Source organism: Calliopsis andreniformis, chromosome 3 (genome assembly GCF_051401765.1).
Source record: "Calliopsis andreniformis isolate RMS-2024a chromosome 3, iyCalAndr_principal, whole genome shotgun sequence".
Taxonomy (NCBI): domain Eukaryota; kingdom Metazoa; phylum Arthropoda; class Insecta; order Hymenoptera; family Andrenidae; genus Calliopsis; species Calliopsis andreniformis.
The window spans coordinates 15,213,945-15,240,199 of NC_135064.1; the positions used below are offsets into that span (position 1 = coordinate 15,213,945).

General features: G+C 39.5%; 2 protein-coding genes and 1 long non-coding RNA gene across 3 annotated transcripts in view; 1 reads left to right on the forward strand and 2 right to left on the reverse strand.

The window, feature by feature from the left end:
* Positions 1-26,255, forward strand: part of LOC143177512 (uncharacterized) — a 118,450-nt gene that overhangs the window by 76,802 nt on the left and 15,393 nt on the right. The gene's annotated exons all lie outside the window — the stretch shown is intronic.
* On the reverse strand, positions 319-3,231 carry LOC143177410 (BTB/POZ domain-containing protein 1). The gene is given in 7 exon segments (XM_076375296.1): positions 319-937; positions 1,012-1,246; positions 1,324-1,481; positions 1,562-1,721; positions 1,791-2,477; positions 2,604-2,880; positions 2,883-3,231. Coding segments are annotated over 7 exon segments (1,713 nt in total). The 5' UTR covers positions 2,917-3,231; the 3' UTR covers positions 319-775.
* Positions 6,586-9,455, reverse strand: LOC143188700 (uncharacterized). Its single transcript, XM_076393103.1, has 9 exons — positions 9,388-9,455; positions 9,263-9,308; positions 9,139-9,206; positions 8,812-9,076; positions 8,712-8,753; positions 8,575-8,611; positions 8,262-8,469; positions 7,310-7,640; positions 6,586-6,783 (listed from the first exon to the last, which is right to left on the reverse strand). The coding sequence occupies exons 1-9, from the start codon at positions 9,453-9,455 to the stop codon at positions 6,586-6,588; spliced, it is 1,263 nt and encodes a 420-aa protein (XP_076249218.1).

Consider the following 26,255-nt stretch of genomic DNA (forward strand, 5'->3'; position numbering starts at 1 on the left):
AAATTTAAACGTTATATTTATTGCTAATTTTCTAAAATATATTTAGTAAGTCTCAGGCTCTACTATACTATTTTATGCAGTGTTAATTAAGTATGAGTACAAAGTTTAGTTTTATAATTATTATGTATGTATATTTGTCAGACAAAAAATGAACAAAAACATTTTGCAAATAATAATAAAAATCCACGATTTTTGTCGTTAAAATTGGTACTGCTACATGTGTACATTTACCACTCATAAACATGTTTGAAGAGTTAGAAAAATAGATTGTCTTCAGTTGTAAAGATATTGATATTTGTAATTTTCATAATGTATGGGTACCTTCTTCAAATTTGTTAAAATTTATTTACCATCAAAACCCTTAACCAATTGTTGGTTGATTCAGAGTTTAACAGGAAATTAAGTTTTACCTAATTTTGAAGGAACCAATAAATGAAGAAATAAATATACTTCAGCCTTGACTATACGTTAACAGCACAAATCAGTCTCTTTTCCCACTAAGGCCTTCTTAATATTTATTAGTTTCGTGTTTTCAATATTCCTGATTAATTATAAAACATTCAATATTTTCTCTTTGATTCACAGCATGAACGGAGCTCGAGAAGCTTGTTAAGATGCTCGTAGTTCATTCAATTGAAATTCACTTGATAAAATATACATATAATTGACAAAGAAACTGACTTATAAAACATTTTATACAATTCGATTTAATATAATAGATTTTAAAAAACAGTGAAGCTGATAAAAGGAATGTAATTATTATGTACATGAGTTATTAAGTGTAAAATATAAGCTCAGGTATTTGGCCTTCATCAACAGATGTTCCATTATTATCTCCAGCCTCGATACTAAATTCAAATTTAACTTTTCCATTTCCTGTTTCATTATCCACCGTTACAGTTTTCAGACCCTTAGTTCCAAAATGAGAATAAGGACCCTAAAATAATCATAATATCGTGATCACATTCAGTACACAAAAACTTTAAAATATCAAGCTGTTATTATATGAACCTTAAACGTTGCTGAAGCAGTGTAAATTGTATTTGGTAGTATTTCTGCTAACTCCTTGAACATCAAACGATAAGTATATTTTGAACCATCGCAACTAAAACTTGTTGAATTTGAAGCAATCACTTCTCCAGAAGCAGTATGTATTAATTCTATTAGTACTTCATAAATTGCTGGACCTTGCATGCTGCCATAAACTCCATAACCAATGAGAAATATACGTCTATCGACAACAAATCTGGAAAAGAAAGAGAAACCATTATTGATATTAAAAAAGATGTTATAAATATAACATCAATGTATTTTAAAAATTACCTTATACGATCGCTTGTTCCAGTATACCCCCATCGACTTTTAGTATGTTGAAACCTGCATACAGTTTGTTCTTTGCCAGTCATACAACAACGAGGCATTGTTTGAAATCCAATAACTGGTTTTGGATTCAATATAAAATACGAGAATAAGGATATGACCTAAAATATATGCAAAATATTTTTTATATAAAACATGTAATGTATGAAACATGTAATATATGTATAATTATAATACTAACTTCTGAATAGCTCAGGAGTCCAGATTGTGCTGGGCCGGCAGTAAATTCTTCTTTTGACATTAAAGGAAAACGAATTAATGAAAAAGCACTTCCTAAAACCATGCGTTGATTTTCTGCAGTCACTGGTAGTTGATGCCTTGTACATTCTGCTTCTGACCACCTATTTTGAGTAAATATACAAATATAAACCTGTACAAGGAAGATGATTGAGTATGGTATATTGAAGTACCTTAGAACAGCTTGAAAGATCTTAGATTCTCTAACACGAAGAGTATCTCTTTCTAGAACAATCTTCAATGTATCAATATCAATATCTGTGAATCCATCTGCATTCAATGCTTCAGTGGTAAATCTATCTATAGTATCCAAACACACAGAAGCCAATTGAGGCTCATCGAAAAGACGTGCTTGTGTTAAAAGTAAGAAAGCATTGTCACTGGTTAAGTTACTCTTCAAATAATCCACACAGTGCTTCTCTAAAGCAGACACTGCATATTTCTTAGCTGTATACAATGTCGTCATCACAGTCTCAGGGTCTATTTGTATTTCATCAGTATATAAAAAAAGAAGTACTGCTAAGAAAGCAGCAGGTTCTACATCAGGTACTTCTATTTCTGAAGAAGCAGTAGCAAGCGTTCCGTTAAACATTGCATCAAAAACAGCACTTCCAGAAGATAGGACTAGCTTATGAGCTGGTATACGTTGTTTTTGTGCTCCTCTCCCTACTATAAAACTCACATCTGATAATATCTCGTTATTAAAAAGAAAGACAATTCGTTCTCGCATTGTGGCTTTTGTACCCTGCCAATTATATGCAACTGTTGCCTGATTATTTATAGAGGTATTTTCTAAGGCAGCGCTATTCTGAGGTCTTCCTTCTAAATGGAGCGTGTTTGCTGCATTTGTTGGAGGCCTACTGAAATGTTGATGTTAACATAATTATTATAAAATTCTTTGGAAGTATAATGAAAACTCATGCCTATAACTTGATTTAATGAAAAATTTGTACGATATACATTGTATAGTCTCTGCATATACTTACTTATCCCCATTTGAAACCGAAGGCTCTCCATTTCTAGATGATGGTGACTGATCCTCATCCCCAACAAAATGAAGAGCACGTCTTACACGCGAAAAGGTTACACTGCCAATAGTCTGGGAATTGCGTACAAGTTCCGGGGATAACTCTCCAAGTACAGCATTATTTACACTCTGCTGAGGATCATCGCCATCATCCTGATTCAATCGTAAATGTTGTAACCTTCCTACAACATTCGGCACACCGCTCGACGAAGCCTCCGAAGACATTTTTACGCACGAAACGTAATATTTCTCGACGTATTGCCCCGTTTCATTTAATTACTGCGTGTCGCGTCAAGAAAAAAGGTACGAACGTTCTCATCAATTCATTCGCCTCGTTGTGCTCACTTAGCTGTTTACCCGCACAAATATTATATTACTATTTTCAATGTAGTGCTAAATTGTATTGAACAGATATGACACGAATGTCATCATACGAAAGTAATCCCTTTGCCTGTTCTTTCGCAGGCGCGAACCATCACAAAACCATAAACACGTGCCCCTGCGAAAGGCACCTGGTTACAATTTAGTATTCCAAACTAAATTACGCCCTTCCCAGGGACTCCATGCATAGTAACTGTATGCACACACATATATGTATTTTACAGTGATGTGATAGAATATTTATGTAGTTGTACCACCGACTAGATAATAATAGACATAACATCCTATGTATTTTTCTGTCCCTCATTTTTGGGGTGCTAGCACCCCATTATCATGTTAGTGTCACCGCCAATATTACCGGCGAAGTCTCAAAGCAGATTACAACGCTACGAGTTTTCGGAATTACAATTAAAATGGAGAGAGTAGTTCGGACAATTGAAAAAATACTTCATTGGCTAAAGAGTTACATAGTTATAGTCCTACTGCCATTTTTATTTCATTTATACGTTCTTAGTAAATTGCAAAAATAGTAGATTATAATATTTTTATACAATGCAAATTTACGGCAAGGAGTTTTTGTAGTGATTTCATAATTCATATAACAGTAGTCAGTAACAATACATTCATGATTTCATTTACCCTATTAAAACCGTATTACCATTCTTGTGTCACGCTCAACGTTAGCGACTGTACGTAAAATAAGAATACAGCGCCAAGAGCGGTAAGAATTAAAATCATAATATCGAAATTAAATACAGGATATGTTGATACGTTAATAACAAATGACAAAGTTGACATAAAAACTAAAATTTCTATTTTTCTCTTTATTATAACACCCTACCTAATTACCCTTACATCTAATACAAAATGCATAGCCATTGGCATGGGCAGAGCTACCCCAGATCTCACCATGAGGAGGTTGCTGTGCGGAAATCCACAGGGAGATAGAGGGAAACAAAGTTCCATCGATCGCCCTTTATAAAAATTTGATAGTCTAAATTTATAGGGCGGGGTATATAAAAAATGGGAGGAAACAGGAAATAGGGACAACAAAAGAAATAAATTTAAAATTTGAGCAGAAACTCAATTTTTGACTATTAAACAAGATGATTACTGATCAGCGGCCAACTGCCCATTGATCAGGGGAGTCCAGTGGTCTAGGGTGGTCTGAGGCCTAGGGTGGTTCGAGGTCCAAGGGGGTCCAAGGCCCAGGAGTTCCTCCACGATCCCGAGGAGGATCCGCATCCACTGGAGGACCCGCAGCGAATGAGAGATTGGAGCTCCTGAAGGCGTATTTATACTGTCTCCAGGAATGAGAATCCAGTGATTGGTTCTCATTCTTCTGATCACTCTCTGTGGAGTCTTCGGAAGATGCGAATGGTCCTGGCGATTCTCCGGAGGAACTTTATGTACTATCCTGGACTACTATGGACTACCTTGGACCACTCTGATTAGTGAATTGTTTGACCATTATTGGTCAGATGTCCTTAACGTAAGTATTAGTTTAAATTATAGATTTTAAGATTTTCGTGAAGCTAGATCGATAGTCCTTTTACTTCATTTATTTCCTTGTGGATCCCCGTGGAATGTGTACTATCTACCTTTAAAGTTCTTAATCAATTTTTTTTACCACCTTCACTAAGCGATTCGTATTCGTTACTGGAACTTACTTTTTACGTACTTCTTGGTATTTATCACGTATATTTCAGGGTGGGACAAGATACATGCAGAGTAGGAGCAATATTGATCAGGATAGTACAAGTGTCCCAGGGGCCAGGTTGGTCCAGGACACAGGTCTTAAACCGTAGGAAATATAATGTAGTCTTTCAACATATGTTCGGCGAAATAAAACTTAGAAATAACGTTTTATAACAATTGTATTAATATCGTTTATGTACAATGTTTACATGGCAGCGCAGAGAAAAAAATCTGCGAGCCCGATCGTAGTTATTATACATGAGTGTTATCGAGTCGAAACCATTTATGTGCTAAAATAATAATACAGCAACTGCAATGATAGAAAATAAAATATATATTTATTATGGAAGTTCTTATCAATCAAACGTGCGACGTAATCTACTATAGTACATTCATAAATATTTTAAAGTGAACTAATTCTATCAGTGTGTACATGTGACTACTATGATTTCTGTTAAGTACAATATTGTTAAACGCGTATAATCCTGAACGACGATATTATCACTTACAGCTAGTACACTTACATTAATATAACGTACATTTAAAAAATATGTTTATACTAACATTTAGGCACGTGTTAATATGTACAAAACGGGGAACAAGTTGTTAATAACTGTTAGGAAACGATAAAAGCTTTATGTTTATGCACTATGTGTTAAATTAATGTACAGTTTGGTACAAATAGGGCGCAAAGTTGCTCTTGTATAAAAATACCCACTCGTATATGAAATAATCTTATAAATATTCTAGGTTACACAAACTTCTATTTGAATCTTCAATATACTTAGATTTATCGTTATTTGTCATGGTTACTAATTAACACAACAGCTTCTCTGTTGTATTCACTAATATTCTTAATCAGTGCTTTAAAAGAACAATTATAATGACGTTAGCTAAATACTAATTTGCGTCGTTAAATAAATTTAAGTAGCATTCTGTTCGACCCTAGTTATCGGTATACAACGATTTTCTACGCAGATCTATAAAACACAATACACTACGCTATATTAATGATAAACTACATAAAATCTATAATTTCCTTCTTACAATTACAGTGAACTAATAATATAAGCGCAACTTTGTATTGTACAGATAAAAGTGTATGATAAAAACTGGCCGCGGAAAGTGATGTATTGCCTAAATATTAAATGCACACTTAATCGAGACATTCATCTATTGCTAAAAAGTAAATGAATTTTTTTAGTAGATGTATTATCTAATATTACTTATCGAAAGCAAACCAAATAATCGCCTGACATAAATTTTCACATGTTGATAGTGACAATTAAAAAACGAACGCGGTTACAACCCTTGGCATTAGTTTTCTCACAAATAGTAATATCAGTCTGTCCACATTCATCCAAAGGAGATTCCACTGACTTCGTTATACTAACTAAACCTGATTTGATCCAATGTTAGACCTTAATAAACCTAAGCGGAATACAATTCGGCAGAACCTCCCCTTTGAAATCTTAATCGCTAACTCTTTACGTCTACCCTCTGAAGCTAACAATATATTAATAATAAATACGCTGTTAAAACTGTTGTAAAGTATTAGTACAAAACGCTCTAACTATTCGAAAAGGCACTTTCTACTCTGCAACGAGTACTCCTACGCGACACAAAAAACGCAATTTCTGTGAGAGGAGTACCCATCTATTGGTAACGTTTTTGTCACGTATGATCCGATAATCGAATCTATTTCAACATGTATGTATATGACCAGACTCTGCGCCATTTTCAGACGCGTACACGATTCAGATCAGGTTCGTAATAATCGCTGGACGCAAACATCTCTTCGGTGGTTGTATTTCACGGAATTTCGAGGTAGAATCCACCCTGGCTTCCCTGAGCCATAGATCTCACGCCTCTGGGTCCAACTCTTGGTCCCTCAACTTGCACTTCTTGCACTTCTTCTTCTTCTTCGGTCTCGGCATCACCTCGCAGCTACAGCCGCTTCGCACCCTTATGTAGTCCAACGTCCACATTGAGCCACCCTCTGTGTTTCCAGTGAACGTCAGTCGTTCCCTGTGGTGCCTTTTGTGTTCCGCTTTACTGCCCTTCTGAAAAGTGTATTTTTCATTGATTCAATAATTGTACATTGAGATTTAAGTAAGCAGACATATTAGTACACTATTTCTCATTTAAATCCTGAGTATCTAATCTTGGAGTACTCCACAGTAAGAGATATTCAAACATTGAGTTTTCACCTTGAAAATACTCAACACAATGGACTCCAAATTATCAGAATCCCCAATCACCTCTAATACCGTTCTTCCATATTTTGAACCTCAAATTAACCCAGAAACCAGTTCACAGATTCTTGGATAAAAATCGAAGTCCCTCAAACTTTCAAAATCAAGATTACCATCAGCTTTCACGAGTCCCAGTGATGGAACTCTACCTACTCCGAAGATTCAATGCCTCACAACCGATACGAAGCCTATCTAATCTTGGGTGGAATCTTCTAAACCCAGCAAGGGAACTTGTCGAGAAGAAGCTCATTACGCGAAAAGTCGACACGAGCCGCAAGTAGGAGGCTAATGAAAGCTGTAGCGCTAAGCCAAGTCATTTACGATTCCGTACCTTCAATCCAGAATTTTCAATGATAGCGTAAGTGTACGAGAACTTCTGCACACATCTGGACTGGTTACTGAACTTCCGGTCGATGAACCTGCACGGCTTGTCGAGGACGTCTGGCCTGCAGGAGTACTCGAAGAACCTCTGGGCATTCTGGCCATCTCGATAGAGCTGGACGTACATGTCGTCCCGATTTCGACCGCCGACCGGTTCCACCATTTCCAATACCGTAGGGCAGCAATCGACTGGAAGGCCGTCCTCGCCTCCTTCCTGTCGCAGAATCATGTTCATCTCGCGATAAGTCATCCGCTTGGTCGTGTCTTCCAAAGTTTGCGTCCTGGAAAGTTCAATCGAGAGTTCAGAATGATCGTTCCGTGGGGATCGTTGAAATTTCGCTGAACGAACGTCGCGTCGAGGGGGAGAGGCTCTAGGAATTGGCTCTCCGGCAATTCGAGGCCAATTAGAGGCGGGACCAGGCCCTCAAGAAAGAGAAATAACATTCCACTCGTGTCAGTGACGTAGCGGCTCGTGTCTAAACTGCGAGCGATAGAATGCAGTTTCACGTGGATGGAAAACAAGAACCGTCTCGCGAAACCATACTTCGGCTAATCCAGTATTCTGAGAGTGAACAGTTTGCGCGAGTCATTAATAATAATTAAGTCTGTTTGACGGAGGTAATAAATAATGGGACAAGTGGTCCAACGCGCTGTTGCGCAGACAGACACGGGTTCTCTGATTGAAAATTAAGATTCAGTTTCACTCAAAATACATATGTCGCGACAGACTCGATAAATTTGCAACTGTGTGAAGGTTGAATAGCATTGAGGAATTCTCTTGGGAACCTGCTTTCTGTTCGAGATAGGGTAACGATACTCTTTGTTGAATAGATTTTCTATGCGTTCATGTGAATGTGATAATACAAAGAGTAGTGAAAAGATTAGAAAAATTGAATGCTTACCAGCGAGAGATGTGTCCTCTGAAAGGGTGTTCCCTGGTCTTACGAGAGGAGAAGGATAAAGTCAGGTTGTTGGCGGCAGCAAGCCGCGGGCACAGGACTGCGGTCAGCCAAACCACCTGTAAGAGAAAAGAAAATAATGCATAAGAAGTATTTAATAATTTGTTGTATACTGCGCTGAAAGTACTGTGCTCCGCTGCCAACAAGTCTCCTGGGACCAATTAAATCTGCATTTCTGCCAGGAGACTTCCTGTCAGAGAAGTACTATAGTTAATTTAGTAATTTTGTGAAATCATAGATGAGGATAGAAACATACCCTTGTCTTTGAAAAACAAAATATCATATAATATCGTCTTTTATTTTAGATTTTGATTCAAAACAGTAGAACTTTTTAACGCGGGAATAAATAAACGATTTAAGAAATAAACGATAATCGTAGAAAGTAATAGTTACGTAATTTTTGGAGACCACGCGTGCTACATCTACTTCATAATACTGCATACAAGAAACATACATTCTAAATTTCTATTGTAAGTAATCTGCAATTAATCACAAGGTAAGACTTTTTTCTCGCTTTGTAATTAAGAGATAGATTGCGAAAATTCCAAAAAATTTCGTAGGGCAAGGTGACCGCATTTTTTAGAGGCTCGTAAGGGCGACTCAAGATCGCCTCCGTGAGAAAGTACCGGCGATACCGGATCGGTATTAACGTGCAATAAACCACTGTGTTAGTCACGCATCGGCCTTTGCGCGGCAAGTGCACCACGAGAGCACGAGCACACGCGTACGCGTTTACGGAGGTGAAAACATTAATTCGGCTTATAATTTTTATGCAAAATATGCCTCGCGGCGTTCTCTTCCCTTGCTCCTCGACACTCACCTTTCCCTTTCTCCTCTACACACTTTCGACTTAATTGCAGAATATATCTTGTCGCCAGAAATTAGAGACTAGCTAACACGATTCTGACTTGTAATCAACCATTTAATTCAATTTTCGTTCCCACTAAACAGAAAAAGAAAAGACAGAGCCTCTGTTGCTTAACAGATTCCCTTCACACTCCAACACCCAAGTTGAACCATTACATAACGATCAATTAAGCGTCTAACATCGACATATCAGAAGGAGGACAAGAAAATCAGCCAGAAGTGGAAGTCTTTTAAAAGATCGAAACCACGTTCATAATCACCCGATATCATCTTCGATCAAGTTTCATTGGCTCTTCGAGATTGAGTTATCCCGTGCTTGTCGTTGCTTCGTGAAAACAAGTAAAAATTAGAATTTTAAAAGCGCGATAAGAGATTCACGACAGAAGAAAGGAGATGACGAAAATAGCGAGGCGCGAGAGTTATAGAAATGGGACAACAAGAGATGGTAGACACTCCTGTCGCTTAATTAAGCCATCGTTGGTCGGGGTGAGCAGTTAACTAACTGGCGCCTCCCGTACGAGGAACTGGGGCCCTCGACGTTCAGATTAAACGGATATTCACGCAGAACAGGCCACACACCGAGATTTCCTCGGATCCTTATCGGTCTGTTGCCACATCAACAGGGCGGGCTGCCCGAGGCAGCGCGATTTTAATCGATCCCTGGTACAGGGACGCGTCATACGCAGCATTACGCCGACTTAATGATATTTTATCGTCGATTGACCACTGAAACATGGGAACCGGGTTTGCGTAGGTACCCGTCGGCAAACGGTACTTCGTAAATCTCATTGGAGACGTTTTCGATTCCGCGTGGGAGCAGGAATTTGAGATACAGCGGGAGCTCGTTGAAATTACGAGGAACGATTGCGCGGGGCAGCGTTTCAATTCGTTGAATTATTTCTGCAGGACGCTTACCAGCTTGGGCGACTTGTAGGAAGGTTTGAAGGAATTAAGGGTATAAGTTTTTGTATTTACGTGTGCATGTGCTATATGGAAATTTTGTGCTTTAATATGGTGACACGGAGCGGTATATTCTTTCTTTAAATAATGGCTCTGTTAAGAAATGATACTGCGTGTGCTGAAATAAATGTGGCTCGTGCGGTAGTAAGTTTGGTTTTATGAGTGAGAATGTCTGTCTGCGAGGCTTGTAATTGTTTGGAGTAACCTTTTGAGTGGAAATATATGGGATGAAAGTTGAAGCAATTTTTAATTTTTATTTGATGTTAATGCAGCTTTTAATGTAGTCAGAGAAGTATTGTTAAGTTTACTGCAGTCTATCTTTGATATTTTCCAAAAAGGATCAACTCGGAAAGGCACGACGCACTTTAAGTTCCATTGCATGGGATCTGTGGTGCCCCACTGGACTGAAACGCGCTAATTAGCGTCTCGAATTCGTTGCAACGACGTCTTCCGTCTGATAATGAAACGACCAAGTCAGTCGGTATGCGGGCTGTATTCTAGAAAGTTGAAATTAACTGGTCGTTGGTTTGCTGATGCCCATAATTCATCGCGAAATACTTCACCAACAGTTTTATAATACTTAGCGCATGTCTACGAGGGTTGGATGCGCGATAATCACTTCAGACTCTCGCGATTTTCGATCATTGACAGCCCTGATTAGTTCGCACGATTATTATCAAGCAAACGGACAACGATTTACCGACTCAAGAACGCAAAAGAGAACCGTGAAGTACGACGCTTAAATTGCAAACTCGTTTCGATTGGCGACGACGAAACAGCGTTTCGACAAGAAGAAAAATAAAGTTCGATCAGTCGTAAGTCACGGACCTCGAATCGAATGCAGACAAGGTTTTCGGAGAAGGGGGGATTTATCGCGTACTTTGAAATTAACCCCGAAATGCAGGGGCTCTGAGTTGATACTCGAGGTTCGATGAACTCTTGCCATAAAATTCAGAGGGTTCATTCGTTCATGCTTTATTGTGCTTTTGATTACAATTGTGTGGGGAGTTATTCGAGGTGACTTCCGTGTATATATTTTGTGAATTGAATGAATGTTTTATATTATTTGAAAAAACTAGTTTAACTTTGAATAAGTAATTACACATGTAGAATATTAGAAGGAGAAAATCTATTAACCCTTAGAGATAATAGTTACTATGTAGATACTTATTGCTAGCTAAAAGTCCTACAGACTATAAACCATAATCATCAGATGCCATTATGTGAACATTTTATCATCCCACAAAAGATTAAGCCACCCCTCAGGAAAGAAGAAACCTTGAGCTCCGAACTCTGTATATAAATAGTTATCCACAGTAAATATCAACAAATAAAAATGTTCAAATTTATATATCCAACAAGACGACATACTCAGTGCATCGAGAACCTCAGTTACACTCTCGATATGCCCTGGTACCCTCGCGCGGGGTGGACCGATAACATTCAAAGAGGCAGAGCACTGATATCGAAAAGTGTCGCTTATCGATGCGCTTGTTTATGTCTGTCCACGCGTGTCTGCAGACTGGAGGACGTGTGGGATCCGTCTTTTTGTGCGCTGGATTACCAGCACCCCAAAATCACTACGCACGCCCGCGGTCGCTGGATTATCTCCCTCGTGACGCTGGTTTATGCGTTCCAGGTGTCTGTTCAGGGTGTAACGCTTCAAAGAGGGTGTGTCCTCCGCGCGTCTTCGCGCGAACCTCGCTTGGGGAACTCGAGCGAGAGGTGCACAACGGCGTAACGTAACGTGAAGTGATCTGTGCTTAACGGGCCATTAAGCTGAAGCATGTTGGAAGAGCCGATGCTGAGTTAGTGTAATCCGAGACAGGGTGTAACGTGAGTCCTTGATAACAGGGCAATTGAATGTAAACTCTGTACTCCATTAAACTTTTTTATCATATGGAACCTTCGTGCTCCGTACTGCTTGTATCCGGCTCGAAGGTCTCGAAGCGAAGTCGAGGCGATTCGAATAGTGTGGGGTATGTACAGGATGGCTCAAAATTGGAGATCAATCTCCAATGGGGAATGGTACGACACGAGTAGTATTATCAACTGCTATTAACGTAGAAATGTAAAAATGATATAGATTGGCTTTCGTTCTACATAGAATGCAATTCCTAATTCCACATTTGCGTATTTCAAACTTCATATCTAAAACATAAAACAAGTCTTTTGGTTGCGTGTGTAGAGACACATAACAGTGATTAGGTGCTTATGGATTTCTGTTCAACTTCGTTTTAATCAAGCACACACAATCCTAAATACCTTCAAATGTCAGCTTAGCTGGCTAACTGATAGTTAGTGTCTTGACCAATTTCTACAAGATTACATTATAGACTTGCACTCGCTAGGTTCTAATCCTTGTAGCAGAAATCTCAGACTCAATTTATTGACTTCCTAAGCTCTCTTGTCAGACTCTCCCAACCAATTGAATCATTCATCTGGAGATTATCTCAATATCAAAATGATCATTGCCTACAATGTTTTGCTGCCTACATCCTTGGCACCCTTTCGTGATCGCATCGTCGGTACCGGGATTACAAATTTTCAGGTCAGAGAATGGAATTGCTGGATGATGAATTGCACGATTATCATACAATATGATACGAGCGTCGATCGGAATAATGGAACGGTATACGGCAGTATTTCCGATTTTACTGCGCCTTACTGAACCGGAGGCGGTAGTTATGAACGCACACCATGGACATTCTCCGCCACCATTGGTCGTGATTCTTTTTTTTTAACGTCGCGTAGTGTGCCGCGATTGGACAGACCGCTGGCAATAATTTATTGGTCTCCAACGAGCCTTCAGTTTCTCGGGCGTTGAAACTGTGCCGCTATATGGCAAATAACTAGACACGCGTGCAACCCGATAGCCGTGTAGTAATAAGCCTATCGGAGTCGTAACATGGCACCGTGATTTGAATATCGGCGTCCACAGAGCGGCTCTTTCGAAATGTGCATAAAAATGTTACGCAATCCTCACTGTCTGGCGTCGTCATGGGATGATCGGGGAACGTGAGAAAATTCTGACGTGTCTAATCTCTCTGTTACTTCGCGTTATTTTTATCGACGAATATCTGAATTCACATTATTCCTTACATATTCTTGTGAATGATGCAATTTTTCTTTATAAGTCATTAAAATTGATGAGAGCCCCAATAGACAGGATGGAGCTAACTTGATTCACTCGAGAAGCAGAATATTTAATTGCATGATTATTCTAATCTCTCTTCTTCACAATAAGATTCGAATTCTGATTATTGTTACTCTGATAAGATGGTGTGCAATTAATTACTATATCGTACGAAACTATTAACAACCGTTGTCGACGAGAGCTTCGATATTACTGGTTAAACAAGCCAGCTTTCCATAATCGCTGCATTTATTCTTCGTAAGCGGGTAATCGTGACAAGACAGAAATGGCGCCATGGCGAGTAACTGAAATGTCAGTGACAGGACTTCTTATTAACCTTTGACCGCGATCGCCGGTCACAGATAACGGCGATGAACCGCCGACAAGTCTCGAATTGCTGTTTTCCTCAGTTGCGGGTTTGCCTCTTTGGAAAAGAAGCCATCGATTAAACGTGGGATCCGTAGTAGCATTTATGAGCCGAACTTTCTCTCGTTGAATGTGCATATATTAAAACGAAGCCTGGACCACGTAACGAGGAAAAAATTAAAAGTTTAAATTAAAAGTAATAAGAGCGTACGTGGACGCGAGAGTAATTTACATGGTAATAATGAGAAATTCGTGAAGGAAGAGAAGCATACATGTATAAGTTGAAAGCGAGACTATTTTAATATATCCAATAGTATTTTTTATATTTATGGTGTAGGATTGTACGGTAGAATAATAGTAGGTACTTTCTATACTATCTAATTATGCTGAAATATATTAAGACCTTACTAGATACTCAATCACGTTTGAAGCTTCAAGAATCTTGACGTCTATTGCACTATTGATAATACATGATAAAGTGTTGAGCACAATAGTATCCATCAGTGTAGTGCTCTATAGAACTATTGTCATGGTTAGTGGTTTATAGAATAAACTTGCAGTAGAATTCAAGATAAAGTTTGTATTTGTCCAGTGTCATTGTACTGCTCTCATGCTTTTCGTTGCACAAGTACAGAGTGCAGAAGCACATTCTGTCATACTGCAAAGTCTCAAACATTACACTCTATGATTCTGTCACGCTTTAGTAACATGTCTATAGACCTTTCTTTCCATTATTCTCGACACTATTGTAATTGACTAACAAATTATACAATATCTCAAACTAATTTCAATATAAGGAACAACCCCAATTAATCTTGGAGCCCATTAATACATCACGTGTCTCATCACAATACTCACAGGGTTTCACGCTACTCTGTATCTCAATTCAATAAAAGTTAATATTTTAATTTTGTTGATAAAACTGTACTACTTGCACTTCAAATATATCTGTATATGTTCAGTGCTAACGCAGACACATACAACTACACCGTAATTTCAAGATAGAAATTGGTCAGTCCACGAGCTTCCCCGTGGAAAAAGCAAATAAGGTCCACAGCGCGTGACAAACGGCAACTATCGAGAGAGGCTTGCTAGCGACAGAGAACAAGAAGCAACGACAGATCCTCTATGAGCGCTACCGAGTGGCTAGCGCGATGCACGGACCTCCATGGTCTTGTTTAGACAGCGAATGCTTCGCCGTCTGTTGTGATTGACGTGTATAAATATTTAGTTAGTCGCCTCGCTGTTTCGTACTCGCCGCGTGCACGCGTGAATCGTGCGTACAGCGGGCTGTAAAGTCCTCCATGGTTCGAAGGAGGGACATGCGTGAGACCGCAGGACTCTTATACTCCTCAACGAGACAAATTAACGCCGCACATCTTGCGCTACATGTGAACCTATGCAAGTGGCCTGGGACCACGTTTCTCGTGGCTCTGTTGAGTCACGAAGGATGCTCGTGTGTTAACTCTCAAGAAATTAACTTAAAAGTTTCCTTTGGGAACATCGTGTAGATAAAAAAGGTCGTGGTTGAGATTTTTAGAGAGATTTCAATGTTAAACAGAATTCACGAGTCCCTTCGTATTAAGCAGTCTTTTCCTTGAAGGCCCTGTAGTGGACACTATAGCAGAGGCAAAATTCACCCACGAAACTCTAAATCACCGGAAGGCAGGAAACAAAGCGATCACGAGTCACGCGACTGGACCAACCCTCTTTTATTCCCAGCTACGATTCGTAATATATTATTTTAAAATTGTTTTAAATTACAGGCTCGATCGCTGCGATGCATCCCGACGATAATAGAAGGCGTCCCATTCGTTCAGATATCGTTGCGTTTACGAAACGGACGTGGGCTTCTCTTTTTGCGTCGATGGATGCACGTGGATGGTAAATTCTTGTATGAATACCAAACAAAAAAAAAAAAGAAGGATTAATCGCAAAACCCACGTAACAAATTCTTGTGTGTCATAACAAATAGTATATTGAAACAAAATTTAATATTTACCCGTGCTAAAAGTAGTCCCTCTCAGATAAACCGAAAACCAGGAGAAAAATATTTCTAGTTTCCTCCCACAGACATTTGATCTTTCATCTTATTTTCACCCTGGAATTCTTTTTCCTCCTGTTGCCCAAGGATCTTTCTTCGGCTCTCAGGCAATAATTAATTAAATATAAACTTGCAACGCCTGTCTACGATCATCTACCCATTCATCGATCCCTATTTTCGTAGCGAGGCATTTCCTAGCAGGCCGCCAATTAACTCTTCTAATTTTCTTTAAACCAGTTTCCTTAAACCAGTTTCATTATGCGTCCGCTGGCAAGCGTCGATTATCAAGATTGTTAAGATCACCGCCATAGGGAAAGTTCCGCGCGAATAATAACCACCGTAATCGCTTCATTTCGCAGCTTCCCACGGAATCGTTCGCAGCTGAACGATTCGCTCGTCATCGTCGCGGATCACGAGGAGCTCGCGTGGGCGAATGATTCAGGGCCGAGGAGGCAGGTCGGTTGCTTTGAAATCGATGCACCACGCTGGACACTCGATTCCCAATAGCATCGAGGAATATTTCAATCGTACACGCCTCGACGATCCTCTCTCTCAGATCTTTTTATACGTAGGTATTGTTCGATTCATCGATCCACGCGTGGCTCCCCTTTGACGCGACGTTTAGCGTGTCATTATCGGGACACGCGATCGTTTAGTCGTGAATTTATTCTCAGACAGTCAATTAATTAGTCGATCACTGTCATTAGAGGGTAAATTACATGGCTGGGTAACGAAGAAATTACACCATGTATTTAACCGCGTTATCGCAACTTACTTGCAACGCCGTATCGAATTTAACACGTGGAGGTATTTTTTGTGCCTTTTTGTGGCGAACTGGGTTGGGACACGATCGATGCATACGCAAAATTATTCTGATGTAGGTAATGCAGTATATAGCGAGAGTCGCTATCGAGACTTACGTGTTACTGTTAAGATAATGGTTTGTAGTGAAAAAATCATGGTGATGTTAATAAGTTGTATTCTTGTTTAAAGCCTTTGACGACAGGCTCCGTATCTCGTACAAGAGATAAATCATCTGATATTTATTTCTGAATTAATTATTATTTTATTTAATTCTTCCGTTATTTTGAAAATGATAAGTGTAATGCAGATGTTTATACAAATTCTTATTTTCATAAATGCTTACAATTAAAGAACCAGAAGAAAAGCACCGCACTATCCAAATACTATAAGCTATATTTAACTTTCAATATTTTGTATATTTTTGCATATTATACCTACGAATTCTACATATATATTATATCTATCTATCTATTATAGATACCTACATATTATATACATATAAAACTCCAACCCCTAAACAAAGAAAACCTAAGTAAATCGATACTCGTCGCTTTGACTGCTACCTTGTACCAAGAGCTAGCAATTCTTATCATCGCGCAATGGCGACAAGATGTTCCTCGTGGCTGAGACACCGTACGACTCCAAGACTTTTAATCGGCGACAAAATAATCGCGGATCTCGATAATGATATACGGGGAGCCGGCTGGGAATGAAATATAGCGGTTGACATAATTTATTGCGCGATCAGGGGAATCTGCGATTTTTCCCTCGGAGCAGCATAAACCTAGAAAATTATCAGACTGTCATCGAGACCTGGGGATGCACGTATAACGGTAGCGGGTAGATGCAGCAGCGACAGGCTGTCGTCTGACGTCGCGTTAAGCGAATTATTTATTGGAACTATTGGCGCCGAGAAGACGATTAGCATAGTAATGGCCACGGTTTTCCTGGTCGTCGTTCATGCGACGAGGCTGCATGTCGTCCCTCTGCTCGCCCCGCTAATCTGCTATTATTAAATTATTCGTGAACCGCGCTAACGACGATCATCCTTTATCAATACCATCGGGGACAGTAACGCCTTCGCGGTATTAATCGACGGTGGAGCATTCATACGTCGGCACGCAACGTTGCGATAAAACTGGTATGCGATGATATCGGCTGTTAACGCCAGACCGTGGATACTGACGTACGCTTCCGGTCAGAAATCGATCCCGAGCGACTCGGCCGCGATCGTTATAGCGGTACAGAATAATTATTCGAGGTGTGAAAAGGGAAGCTTTAAACGCCAATTATCTTGGAGATGTTACGATTAATCGGGGGAAGGATTCGTTTATTTCTTGGCTACATGCATGGATCAATCGAGGATATCGTTATGGTTCTGATCGGAAAAAGCTTCGCTGCGAGGAAATCTTACAAGCATTGATACGGATCTGTAATAAATACTTCTCGGTTTTTTAACAACTTGTTGGCTCGATGATAGTGGCTTCCTTGATTAAGAATGTTATCTTGATATTTCCTAGGAAATTAGTTTATGATAGGAAAATTATTTTAATTGCATCCGACTAATAAGCAACAAGCTTAAGGGGGGACTCTTGTGTAACAGGTTGTCAAAAGGTTTGTCAAAAGTAAAAACGAAGGAAAATAGAAACATTCTTCAAAATGTGTAGAAATATCTTCTCGATTTCCACGAATTAAAAATGTAATATAAATCTCCAGTTGCAAAAGGGTAAACCCAATTTCTTCACAACTCGATAATCGCTATGTTCAATAAAATCCTTCCAATTCGTGTACAGATAAAACCTCGAGTTCCTACGTCACCCATCCCACGGTACTTTCCCTGATGAGCAATGATTTATGTATAAGCTTAACGTGGAATCCCTCCATTGTTCCCCATTCTGATAATAAGCCTCTTTGAGGCACCTCTGCGTGTTGGACAGCCGTAAGTAAAGCACCAGCTAGGCGAGTTTTAGGAACAGTCAATCGGAATCTGTGCTAATCTAGCGCCAATTGTCGCGATATGCTCGTATCGTGCGATATTATGATCTACGTCGTCGCACGCGAATCGCCTTGGAAACCTCGCAGTGAAAGGCTGGATTTATTAATTTCCACCGGGGGTAATCGATCTTCGGCGGAAAAATGATTGCGTTCCCGATATTCTCGCAACGCCGCCGTTGTAACCGTGTCATTAACGGCTTTCGAATCTAGGGAGCAGTCTAACGTGTCTCGGATGAAATAGTATCGTTCCCTAATCGTTAAATCTCTGAACTCTTAGTCGGTGAGTAATAAAAAAAGAATATATCTGAACGTTCTCGTAACTCGACTCGGCGGCCATGCTGCGCAAAACCGAGACGCTACTTTTTATTTTAGAAAGGTGTCTCGGTTATGGAAATCGCATTGTGGGGAAATATTCGCGGAAAAATCTGGCGAAAATGACGCGACGTTTCGTAATGCGATGTAAAATATTTATTTTATATAGTCACTGTTGGATATAATTGAGTTTGCATACTTCGGGCATAAAGGAAGGACGGTGAAGTTACTTTATGAGCAAAAGAAGGTATTAAAGGAACGACCATAAATCCTCCATCAATCCAGCATATCTATGGTCGTGTATTTATGCAGTCGTTTCTGTCAGATTATTTCCCAATACCGGTAAAAGAATCATTAAAGCTTTCGCTGCGGCGGCCACGAAAGAACGCGTGGGAAGAAAATTTTCGTCATTAGAAATCTAACCGTGAGTTAGCCCAACCGCAGACATCGTGACTGAAAATTGTAATCAAACACGATGAAGACGCCCAACCGTGCAACCAACAAGAAGAGGGGTACGAAAAACGATGAAAAAATCGAAAAGGAAACATTTATCGAGGATCCCGAAAGAAATTTAAAATTCGCGGGTAAATTCATACTCTTTTCAGAGAAACATAAATATTTTGTCATCTCACCAACATTATTAACACTACATCGAGAACACGCTTTTCTTCAATAACATTTCTACGCAAAAAATTCGCTTTATTCAAGAGTAAATTTCTTGGATCTCAATTAACATTTTCACGTTACTCAATAAAATTACGTGTATCTCGCTGTCAACGCAGGGTTATTTCTCGCCATATTTAGTGCATATTAATTAATGCCTTTATGTTGAATTCCAATGTGAATTTTTGATTTGAATCAACTGGTCTGTTCCATTCAACTTGCCAAGAAATGCTTGAGGTTCGAACTTACCGCGACGAGGGTGCTGAGAGCTTCAATTCGCATAGTAGCTGGCCAGGCCAGCGTGTAGGCCGTAGGTTGCAAGCTGCTGGACCGATCGTGTGCGTCGATCCTCGATTGGTCGTCGATCTTCCGTATTCGATTTCACTGGATCCGAAGCGTGTCCGGCAGGCGATCCGATTCTCCCGGTTCTACGTCGATTTCTCGCGATCCGTTGCTCCGATCCGGTGACATGGCTCCTACGCCGATCTGTCAACAACAGGCGTTCCTTATTGCAACACTCGGTCCAAGTGACTAATCTAACACCTTAACTAATGATCAACAGGGAAACTATTGTTCTGTCGAAACTTTTCTCGGAAACTTAATACGGTTCAAACGCAGACTCAGTTCCGCAACTCGACTCGTTTTGTAATATGAAGTTTAAGAGTGGAGTGTCGACCGATAAGTCGCGAAACACAGCTGAACTCGAACACCGAGACTGTCAATGGTCCCTGTATCGTTTGCAATTTACGGTAACGAGTTTATGGGTTGGTCTCAATTATTCGATTGCTTTTATTAGCAGGACGGCGCTTACTATCGGGGTGGAGAGACGACACGATCGTCGCGGCACGTTGCGCTAGACTGGATCGATCTCAGAGATCCGCCGATAAAAGTAACGAAAGCTGACTTAAACGCCGGCGTTTCGGTTAAAAAAAGACTAGTACGTTTCGTCAGACGATAGCGTCGCGAACCGATATCTTATCTTGACTCGTTTCCGATAGGCACCAATTACGTTCGCGTGCGCCACGCACTGACCTACCGAAGCGGAGCGTTTGCCCTCGAATGGGGCAGGTGTACATCCTTCCTAAGATAAATCTGACTCACGCTTCCTAATCTATTCGTGTCATTCGGTAGTGCAGAAAATATTATGCTTTTGTCTGGATGATGCACCATTTTTGAATAGGTACGTAAAGATCTTCTCAAAGCTTATAGAATGATTATAATGAGACTGTATTACAGACGCTTAAGGTACATGCCCAAGTAAGGGAACAATTTAAAAATATCTGTCCCGATGCTTGAATGTTATTCGAGTATCTGAATATTCTATTTTATGATACCTTCTTTGTTCTGTAGGTATTGTTTTTTTATTAGATGCACAAGAATCTAAGCTTAAAATTAAATAAAATTAGCGTTAGTGTCCAAATTTATGTCCATGGTCGGCTACTGGGATATTTACTTTAAATGGTTCAAAGTACAATTCAATATGAATCAAGTATTAAAGTTCAATAGCTTATGCCAGAGGGGATTTTCTGCAAAAAAGGAACAGAATTTCCTCGTATCGTAGATACAAGTGCTTCCTGCTATTAATTCTAAGAATTGCGAGCTATTTTGATATTATCGTGTTAGAACGAATCTATATAAAGTTTCTAGTACTCGAGAAGCTTTAGAAACGGGATTGATAACTTGAAAAGAAATTCTCTTCCTCTCCAAAGTAAATAAAATAAATTCCTCAAATATAGCAATAGACCAAAGACGATAAAGTATGAACGACACATATTAGAATATGTAATTTCTGTATAGCATCAATTTGAACATAAACAAGTACCTACGCATATCCTAGACCTTACTTCCTTATTTTGAATACATTATCAGAGGGTTAAATTGTAATACTTGTCAAAAAGTGAATCCAGATCACCGAGCGTGAAACTAAAAGAAGATTCTCAGAGATAAGACAACAAAAATGCTCTAATCCGTACGAAAGCTGACAAGCTTCTAATTCAAACTGGATCAGCGTGTAACAGATCGTTTTCTGGTATCTTAAACACAGGGGGCAACGTCGGAAGGAACGCAAGAACGATTTCTCATGTCGGTACATCATAAAACTAAGTGGCAGCTGTTGGCATGGAGATCGGGTAAGTATCAATCCGCGCCCACGGTTTCTTCAATTCGCTGCAATTGACAGGCATATAGCATGGCGGATATCACTCGGCCTGTACGTCGCCGCTCCCAGTATCATTCGTTATATGAGTTAATGACTCTCGAGAAATCATCGATTGGTCCGTCCTGAAACCGCGACGCCTCTCACACCGTATAAACACGCCTTCTCACGTAATGTAATGGACGAGAGTTACATATCGAGCGGGAAACGGTAAGTCGCGGGTTCGAAAGAACGAACGCAAACGCCTTTGGAGCGGGAACGATAATTCTCTATGGCTTCTATGAGCCTGCAGTCGACTAACTTGATTCTGATCACGAAAATACCGATGGGTCAGGAATTTGATCAATATATGGGAAAATATTTATATTTTACTCGGATAAGAATTAGGATAATAATTAGATTTTACTAGGATGCCTGAATAGGAGCGAGAAAAGAGTCAAACGAGTTGATTGCACCTGTATGAGGAGTTAGAGATATTTCTGGAGTAATGACAACGAAAGAGATAACATCTGATTTTAAAATGATACCAGTGGATTTTACTCAATAAATAACTGTATTAATCTTCTGTCTCTATATTGTAATGAATGTAATAATTTTGCAATAAAGAAACTGAAGAGAGAGATTTATATCCGTGGAACCAGTTCGGCTTCATGATAAAAAGCTAGTTTGACATTTAAAAATCAAAGGAAAAGGACAATTAAGTATTTCAATTCATAAATCATGGAAAACCTTCGGAAATGATCACACCGGTTTATCAATTCATTATTGACATTAATAATCCTGGATAGTCAAGCAAATGGTTTCATGGAAGAAAAATTGTGATTGATAAATGATGGAATTTACGCTCACTTTTATTCGTACCGTAATTGGCAACTTGTCAAGTATAATTACACTTTAACTAAACTTCGATTTTCTACTTTTACGTGCTATTGAACAAGATAGGTAGGGAGAAACAGATTTCCACGGTTTTCAAATCTCATCATGAACTGATCTCAGCTGGAAATGCCAACTGCTTTGCATCGTAACTGCGCGCCGTGTTTCTTTGCAATCGTAAAGCTCATTCCATGCAAATCGCTTTGATCCGATTGCATCCACTTTTAAACAGAGATCCACGAACTTTCTCACCGTCTTCATCGAACTTTTTCATAGTGAACCGTGAGTTAGAAGGATGATTGATGTCTCTATAACGAATCTGAGTTAATGGATAAGAATGTTTATGCTAAGGCACTTGGGTATCTAGGTAGAGTTGCTCTTCTGCAGTGTGGGATCCTGACATCCCTAAGTCTGATGACGAGGCTCATCTTTTACATTTCAAATTTTCAAATATTTGAATTTTTGAATACTTACCCAAATTTTTAAGTATTTATTTGAATTTTCAAATATCTACTTGAATTTTCAAATACTGTTTCGAATTTTCGAATACTCAAATTTTCAAATACCTATCAACTTAAATTTTCCAGTACCTACTCGAACTTTTGAATATTCGAATTTTCAAATATGTACTCGAATTTTAAAATACACGAATTTCCGAATACTCAAATTTTCAACATTCCAATTCTTATGTATTCAAATATTCAAATACAAATTTCTTATTTTTCAAGCAATTGACTAATCATGATCAAACGACGTAACATCGAAGACGTTTCCTATCTGCTCGCTTGCCTCAAGTAGCAAATTACGCGTAATGAATCACGTCGAATCGTCTTCGGAAACTGGTCGAAGTTCAGTAGGATCGGAACTCGAGTGGGCGTGCCACGCGGATGGACAAAAACGGCTACCGACGTAATCGTAAGCGGATTAAGAATATAATTTCGGCTTATCGCGGCGACGTGGAAAGGTATCGATGCCTGTTTGCAGTGAGTCAGCTGGCTGCTGCCGGTAGGAATTCGTCGATAGCGCGCGGTACGCAGGCACATTCGGTGACAGACACTTTGGAATCCCTTATCGTGCCTTTTCCTAGACCGATGATCGAGTTGTTCTCGATGGGGGGGCCCAGGCGGTTCTCGCTTTCTGACGTTTCGCCGTGGCATGCGTTATCGTGGCTTATCAACGATACCCACTGCCGTGGAATGTCGTTCGCGCGTTTCTTCGCGATATCCGCCGCTGAACACCTTGCCCTGCCCCACGAAAACTGGGAACACGTGTTCCTGGATCAAGAATGATGGACGACTCCGAAGGCACTTGGGTTAATGCGTTCACTGCCGCCATAAAATCGCGCGCAAATTCTGTTTAGTGGGTCACAGGTACATTGTGTCCGGTTTAATGCATTGACTGTCACATCGCTTTCCTATGTCTGACAGTTTTATTTATCGTGGTTAACAATGATACTGATCTACTGGATTACACACGATAAAACGATACTTTCTTGAGCAGGTTACTAGACGAAAGAAACTGAGTTGAAAATAGATTCAGTTGAAATTAAAATTATTGTGCATGACTTGAGAGAATTTTTATAGAATATTGTGGCTGAAGTATTAAGTTGGACAGGGAGACATAGAATTATTGGCATGCCTGTAAGACTTTTTCAACATTGTTTCGAAATTTTCTAAGCAGGTTTTGAAGAATCGTTATTTTCTAACTGCTTGCTTGAACGTTCTTTAACATACCTTTAGTGAAAATTATTAAGCATTCTTTCAATACAGTATTTCGTGTCCTATTACTTTATCTCTCGACATTTCAAAGCTTAAGCTTTCCAACTAATTTTTATGATACTGTAGAAGGGAAATTGCATAATTTTTGGTGTCCACGAAACAACCACGTCACAAAAGAATCTTTTTCCTTTTCTATCGAGAGATTTATGAACTGGAATCCGAGGAATGTCGTTGCACAAACAGGTTCGTCGAAATTCATCACCAGGAAAGTAACGCAAGAAATAATTCATCGGCAAAGATAAAAGGGGAGTTCACCATCGCAGAACATTTCGTCATAAACATGATGCAGGCAGGAAGCGAGCTTTCGGTAGAAAGTGAAACCAATCGTGAAACCGTATCATAGTTTCGCGCGAAAAATCGCCACCTACGATTGAAAATCCGGAAACTTTCTCCTCCGCGACGGGAGGGCAACCCTTTTGTATAATGCACTCCGAGCACAGTTTTCTACGAGCAATAATAATATATTCCTCTTGCTTTCTGACCTATCAATAAATAGTTTACCCTGTTTGAAAAATGTTTATCACTTTACAGGACGATCGTTGTTGCCAGTCGTGATTATCGCAATTTACGAGAGCGCTATGGAAATCGCGTCGACCGAATTGTTCTCGTAAAACATGGAAAGTTGCAAAACGCACACGCAACATGACGCTTTAATTGAAATGTTATTTATATGTAATGGACAAGTTACAACGTAATATTGCACCGTGTGGATTCGACTTGAATACAAATGGTTCGCTATTATCGTACGTTATCAGGGGGCCACAAATATCGATCGGCGAACATTGCGGATCGATCGATCTATCGACGTAGCTCGGTCGACGGATAGAAAGGCTGCAGTTAAATTGCGCGATTTAAACTTGTATCTACCAGAAACTTCAACGTTTTACGAGTTTCCTTTGCGGTGTAGCGTAAATTGCGTCTGGTAAGTAATAACGCTAATCCTAATCGCGGTTTTCCTTTTTTGTTAAACATATCCCCGATGATATTTAATGTTGCACGATTACCAGGTTTTAGATGTACAATAATGATCGTTATTATCATCATTACACGTATGAATGAAACAAGGTCTGCAGCGACGTGGCGGTGCTACGTGTGGTCACAGATCATTGATCGATCAAGATAATTTGGCCTGACAGACAAGGAGAAATAATCTGCGAGCAACAACATTGTACACGTACAATCGACTAATCGTAATTATGCAACGTGACTGGCGAAACGAGAATGTTATATGGAAATTCGAGAACATTTCTGCGTGGATTCGATAACTAAACTGACGCGAGGCCCGCAGCATGCTTTTACTTCCAGGAGCCTCGCTCTGCAAAACAAGTAGGTAATATTTGTTGGAATAGCCTTCGTGAGATTGAAAAGTAATATAAGACATGTAGCCCTCGTAAACTTCCGTTTGACCATTATCGATAGTTAAGCTCTACTGAATCGTAGATTTAATCAAATTCTTTATCACACTTTCGCGAACTTTGGATTCAACGAAAGCTGCAGGTGGTTAATTAACGACAAAGTAGTGGCCATATGAATATCTACTGATCAACTGTAATGTAATTAAAGTAGTAAGAAATATTACAAAATACGATACGTCAATTATCAGTGGACTTTACTAGCGATAGTGGTTTACTAGTGATTTATCACTAATTATTAGAAAGTTATCTGACAGATCCTGTTCCGATTTTTACACAACACGGAAATGACACACGATTCAGTAAATTACACGATGACTCGTGAGTTAGAGAATGTATCGCACAGTAAATGGAAGTACAATGTAATATTTATTATCGCAAAGTTTCGATAAATCGTAAAACTGGCACAGCTACGATATTTCGCGGTAATGAAACTGAACTTTACTTTGAATCACTTGCTAGCAGTGGTTACCTCGCTTCTGATAAGATCGATGGCCATTGCTCACATTCTTTCTAAATGATAGCGCCGGCGCTTCGTAATCAAAGAATGTCGGAATCATCACCTACTTTTA